Raw genomic sequence first — 6,697 nt, forward strand, 5'->3', positions numbered from 1 at the left:
ATAATAATTACCGTTTCATTGTTTTATTAACGGTTTTTATAAGGTGGATGCCTCACTAGTAGTTCCCTAAGTATTAAAATGATTTGACACTATATAAGCCAGAGGTGGGGAACCTTTTTTCTGCTAAGGGTCATTTGGATATTTATAATATCATTTGCAGGCCATACAAAATTTTCAACTTAAAAATTAGCCTGCTAGGGAATTTACTAGTATATGCATATATGCGTAGCCCATGGATATAGACAATAGAGTGGTGAAGGCTTGGGAGGGGGTAAGGGTGGGGTGGAGGCGATCAATGGGGAGGAAACATGAACAAACAAAGGGGACATATGTAATACTTTCAACAATAAAGATAAGTTTTAAAAAAGAAAAACAAGGAATAAAATTAGCCTGCTATATTTGGTCAAACATTTAATTAACTCACCCCTGATGTCTTGGCAGGGCCGGACCAAATGATTTCATGGGCCTTTTATGGCCCGCAGGCCATACGTTCCCCACCCCTGGTATAAGCCATTGAGTTTATCAGCCAGATATCATGGCTAAATTTGACCAAACAATTCTGTATACCATAAGGAAGTTTTTGTCCAAAATGACAAATACATTTTTAGCAACACATTTCACTATATACTGTATTTAGTACTTTGTTTTAGATACTTACTAGGAACCGAACTTGTAGTTACTTGAATATTTTTTAACCCATCTTTGATTACTTGTGGCAGCCAGAAATGAATCCTAAGCCCTAAAATTCTATTTTATATCTTTTATACTAAGGTTTTAAATTTTTTTAAGTTTAATTTAATTTTTTAGTAAATTTATTGTGTGACATTGGTTAATATAATCATATAGATTTCAAGTGGAGTTTTCTGTGATACTTGATATGTATATTACACTATGTGCTCACCACCCAAAGTAAAATCATCTTTTGCCCTCATATTTGGCTCCCTAAGGTCTTAAATAAGAACAAATATTAGTTTTCTTTTATGTATCAGTCTAGAATTTGCAATTGTATAATGGGGTCAAGGGTATGGGTCATAGTTTTTGTATGATCTTTAAAAAAACTTTCAGATGTATGAAAAATAAATAGACTCAATAATTAGATCTTTCAGTTTGGAGAACATTGCATATAACTTTTAATTAAGTAGGCTCCATTTTATGCAATATCAGTCATTGCAAACATTTTGTACAGATATATCAATTAAAACAGTATCCTACCAGATCGTTTCATTTTCTTAGCATTTGTTTTTGTGCACTGCACTATTGTATGAGCGACCTTTTAGTCTTATTCATTGGGTAACAGGAGCTGGAATGCTGTACAGGCAGTTTGTTGAGCTCCTTTCAGAGACAGTTCTCTCACATAGCTCAATCTTCTGTCCACTTTTTGGTTGGAAGGATAATAAGTGGAACACAGGGGTTGTAATCTGGGGACAAAATGGTAGACGAGTGGGAAAATACACAATTCAAAAGATGATGTTATAAAAAGTCATTATTTTGAGGTGAAATTTAATAGGAGATTTAAAATACCATTTTCATATACATTTAAATCCTGTACCTTCCTTAACTTTAGGGCCATAGTAAAAAGTCTGTTAAAAAAAAGATTTTTATGTAATTGGGTTTAAGGCCAATCTTAGAAAAGTTAAGCAGAGGGCAATTTAAATTTATGTTTAATATGATATAATAATATATAATTTTTTCATAAAGGATTATTCCTTCTCTTGATAAGTATTAACAGATGTAATTACGATTCTTGCCTTTGTCTAGTAATATAATTTTAAATATTTTCTCTTGTCAGGTGGTATGTACAGTTACCTACACAGCAAGCTCATCAGTATCACGAATTGGAGACTCCCTCCCTCCCTTTGTCACCTTCCCCCTTTCCTGTGTCCTCTCTGGAAGAAGAGGAAACTGCAATTAGGGATGAGAATTGTACATTACCCTCACGTCTACATCCTCAAGTAGCACACAAGATTCAAGAATTAGTATCACAAGGAATAGAACAAGTGTATGCAGTAAGGAAACATCTAAGGTATAGTAGAAACAAATTGCTCAAATATGTTTTTCATTTTTGTTTGTTGCTTTAAGTAATACACTTAATATTATAGAAATTTTCAGTAAATATGCCATTAGAGTGCTTTCCACAGTGGCTTCACCAATCTGCATTCCCACCAACAGTGCAGGAGGGTTCCCCTTTCTCAGCATCCCAACCAATACTTGTTATTTATTAACTTATTGATGTTAGCCATTCTGATAGGTGTGAGGTGCTATCTTATTATGCTTTTAATTTGCATTTCTCTGATAATTAGTGTCATTGAGCATCTTTTCACTTGTCTATTGGCCATCGGTATGTCTGCTTTGAAGAAGTATCTATTCAGGTCATTTGCCCATTTTTTATTTGGATTATTTGTTTTTTTGATGATGAGTTTTATAAGATCTTTATAAATTTTGTCATTAACCCCTAATCAGATGTTTTGGCGAATGTGTTCTCCCATTCAGTGAGTTGTCTTTTCATTTTATTGATGGTTACCTTTACTGTGCAAAAACATTTTAGTTGATTTAATCTCATTTGTTTATTTTGTATTTTTATTTTTCCTTGCCTGAGGAGATAGATCAGAAAAAAATACTGCTATAAGAAAGATACTAGATTTTACTGACTATGTTTTCTTGTAGGATTTTTATGGTTTTGAGTGTAACATTTAAGTATAGAACCAAAGATTTTAAAACCTCTAGGTCAAGGTACTTATTTTAAGGTATTTGAAATATATTTTATTTCAGCAGAAGAATATGGATAGTTCTTTGTCTAATGAAATTTTACATGTAGCACTCTGGTCTAATTTTATTGATACTCAGGATATAATAATTACTAGTAACTATTATTGTGGCACTTACCATGTGTGTGCCAGGTGTTATGCTATGTACATGACATGCATGAACTCGTTTATTCTTACTACTATAAAATTGGTATATTTTTCCTTGTTCTGCAGATGAGAAAATGGTTAAATAACTAGCTTAAGAGATAGAGGCAGAACTGCATCTTAGGTCTGAATCTACAACCTGTATTCTTTGCCATGATTTCTTGTACTTAATTGACCTGTTTGTACTCGTTGTTGTGTAGTCTGATCTGAATAACCTAATGAGTATTGTCTAGGATTATTCCTTAATTAATACATTACTTTATTATTTAGCATATTTCTTAGGCTTTTTATATTTATTTTCATTGAGGCATTGTTAGACTAGAACCAGAACTTGGTAAAGCCATCCACTATTTACTAAACCTAAATTTTAAGGACAGAGGTATAATATACCTCTGCGATATGGTCTACCTAATGTAATGCACAAAATTTTATATATTAATTTCTTTTATCTATCTATTTTTATATAATTATATGGCAATACTGCCTTCTATTTCTATCTTCTGTTTTGTCTACTTGTAAAATGCAAGCAGATCATATTTTATATGATATTAATTGATGCCTTTTAGAAGCAACATAACATGATATTTATGCAAATAATCTGAGTGAGAGCCCAAGCTCTCTTTCTTACCAGGTAAGTGTACAAGTTGGGGCAGATTACTTAACTTCTGCAACCTATCAGTTTCCTTATCCATAAAGAGGGAATGCAAAGGATTATATTAAGGGTTTGAGTAGATACTTGATGTGAAGTGTTCAGTGCAGTGCCTGACCTAGTAGGCATTCAAAAACATCCTTAAATTGAAAATAGTGATTCCTTTAAATCATAAAAATGTAAAGCTCACTCTAAGATATACAGTTGTTTAACCAATGTAAATATTACATTCCTTTAATCACATGAATTCTATGATTTAAGGTAGGGAAATGAAAATGGTAAGAGTTAAAGTACTTATAAAGCTATAAACCATGTTTTATACTAGTTTATGCTAAAAAGAGAACCTTATCTCATGTGACCTAAAGTAAATTGCTAGATTATGTTTTATTCTATTTTATATTATCTACAGAAAATTTGTGGAAAGAGAACTGTTCAAATCTGATGAGGTACCTGAAAGACATAATTTATCCTTTTTTCCAACTGTAAATGATATAAAAAATCACATCCATGAAGTACAGAAATCCTTGAGAAATGGAGATAATGTATCTAACTCAGAGATTATTCCAGCAACGGTATGATTACAACTGTAATTCCTTGTTTTATTACATAATCTTTCTCGCCTCCATTACTATTTGGACTAATAGGGATGATTGCAATTAGGCCATGTAAGTAACTATGATATAAGAGAAAATAGGGGTATGTTTCTTAAAATGTAAATACTGTGAACTCTTAAATGATGATTTAACTAAATCTGGTTTTTGCTTTCACAAGAAGAAAAACCATTGAATATCCAACTCTGACTATAATAATAATAATAGTAATCTTTATTTAAAAATCAGCATAGTTTATCTCTAAAAAGTATAGCTTATTCATTCAACAGACAGTTATTGATTACATGCTATGTATATTTTCCCCTCTTTAAGTAGATGGGTAATTTAAATAGAATAGTTAATGTTCTATATTCCACCTATGGATATTAACTCTTTGCGGTCCAATTTTATTTTTGGAATTCAAATAGTCTGGTCCAAATTAATTGACGGGATTGAATGTTGAACCTGTTTGCGGTGTCGACCTCAGCCTCGACATTGAACCTACTCCTAGCGCCTGGTCTGTCGAGTCAGCCTCGACGTTGGACCGAAAAGGGTTAATGTTACTTCATACTGTGATAGTTTCCCTCTGAATATTGGTAATTTCTATGAAAATTTTTCCAGCTCTGAAGAGATTAATATAATTACCCAGAAAGTAGTTATTGTAATGCAGGTAGTGATTATGGCATTAAAATATCAGCAACAATATTCTTTGTTCTCCACATTTTTACTATCCAAATTCAGTAACTGAATAGATTAATAGATTGAGATATTTTTTTAAAGTTAGAGCTACTAGTCTTTGCTATTCAAAACTCTTAATTATTCTTTATCCCAAATTCAGGAATGAAAACGGATTTGGTTAGCAATGGTCTTTGCCACCTACACTTTCTAACCAAAGTCTTGCTATCTGAACTTGGGAAGCTAATGCATTTAGTTAGTGAAGTACACTTGTGCTTTGAGAATATAAACAAGTGAAGAGAATAATTACAGAATAAAACATAATTATTCTCTGACGGAATATGACAGTTGTATTGCTGTTTTAAAATATTTTTTAATATTCTACTGAAGTGAATGTTCCCTTTTTAGCTTCAGTGGACTACAGACAGTGGGAATATTCTCAGAGAGACTGTGACAGTAACATTTGCAGAAGGTAGGTTATCCTAATACCTTTAAAAATATAAAATCAAACAATGTTAAAAATGGAAGACATTTAAGATAGTATCTCATCTAATCATATTTAATGGATAAGGAAATCATGGCTCAAAGAGAAAAGAGTAACTATGTTAGGACTTATCAAAATAATTCCAGCTATTTAAATTCCCTCTTGTAATCGGCTCTTATGCTTCTTTATGATTGAAATTTGAGTCTGATTACTATCACAGTTTACTGTAAAGTTAGGTTAATTCCAGTACTAATACTAAGATACTCTGATCAGGAAACTGATTTTTCTCGTATGTTCTAACTCCTGTGTTCTCTCAATAGCCCAAACTTATTTCAACCCTTTTGTTCTCTCTTTTGGAAATGTCTTCTCTCTTCTTCTGCATGGCAAACTCCACTCACTACTCAAATAATAATCTCTTTGGCTGTAAGTGCTTTCTTAACGTCACCCCCTGTATAAAGTTAGCTATTCACTCTTTTGTATTTACCTCTTCATCTAACATGGTATCCTTTTGTTTACACATCTGTATCCTTCCTTATGATTTGAGCTCCTCAGGGGTACAAGGATTGTATTTTATTCAAATTAATATACCTAGTTCATAGCATGATGCCTGCTAAAAAGTTAACACCTAAAAATGCTTTAGGATAAATTTATGTATAACTATATACAATACAATTATTCCTTTTTTTTAATCTTTATTGTTCAGATTATTACAGTTGTTCCTCTTTTTTCCCCCCATAGCTCCCATCCCCCCAGTTCCCACCCCTCCCCAAGCCCTTATTCCCACCATTGTCCTCGTCCGTCTATAGGAACAAAATTTTTGTCCAATCTCTTCCCGCACCCCCCACACCCTTTCCCCCCTAAGAATAGCCAGTCCACTCCCTTTCTATGCCCTGATTCTATTATAATCACCAGTTTATTCTGTTCATCAGATTTTTTATTCACTTGATTTTTAGATTCACTTGTTGATAGATATGTATTTGTTGTCACTTTGTTGTTCATAATTATTTTATCTTTACCTTTTTCTTCTTCATCCTTTTCTTAGAGAATACCCTCCAGCATTTCATATAATACTGGTTTGGTGGTGATGAACGTTTTTAGCTTTTTCTTGTCTGTGAAGCTCTTTATCTGACCTTTAATTCTAAATGATAGCTTCGCTGGGTAGAGTAATCTTGGTGGTAGGTCCTTGCTGTTCATCACTTTGAATATTTCTTGCCACTCCCTGTGGTCTGCAAAGTTTCTGTTGAGAAATCAACTGACAGTCATATGGATACTCCCTTGTAGGTAACTGACTGTCTTTCTCTTGCTGCTTTTAAGATTCTCTCTTTGTCTTTTGCTCTTGGCATTTTAATTATGATGTGTCTTGGTGTGGTCCTCTTTGGATTCCTTTTGG

At 32.8% G+C, this 6,697-nt stretch overlaps 1 protein-coding gene across 4 annotated transcripts in view; it reads left to right on the forward strand.

Annotated features, from left to right (window-relative positions):
* The window catches only part of CARF (calcium responsive transcription factor), a 50,324-nt gene that overhangs the window by 29,678 nt on the left and 13,949 nt on the right, over positions 1–6,697 (forward strand). For all 4 annotated transcript variants that reach the window (XM_015561103.1, XM_015561104.1, XM_015561102.1 and 1 more), the window contains 3 exons: positions 1,790–2,023; positions 3,968–4,130; positions 5,232–5,295. In XM_015561103.1, coding sequence (XP_015416589.1) covers positions 1,790–2,023; positions 3,968–4,130; positions 5,232–5,295 — 461 coding nt within the window. The remainder of the gene's footprint in view (positions 1–1,789; positions 2,024–3,967; positions 4,131–5,231; positions 5,296–6,697) is intronic.

The sequence above is a fragment of the Myotis davidii genome, unplaced genomic scaffold, assembly GCF_000327345.1.
Source record: "Myotis davidii unplaced genomic scaffold, ASM32734v1 scaffold394, whole genome shotgun sequence".
NCBI classification, from domain to species: Eukaryota; Metazoa; Chordata; class Mammalia; order Chiroptera; family Vespertilionidae; genus Myotis; species Myotis davidii.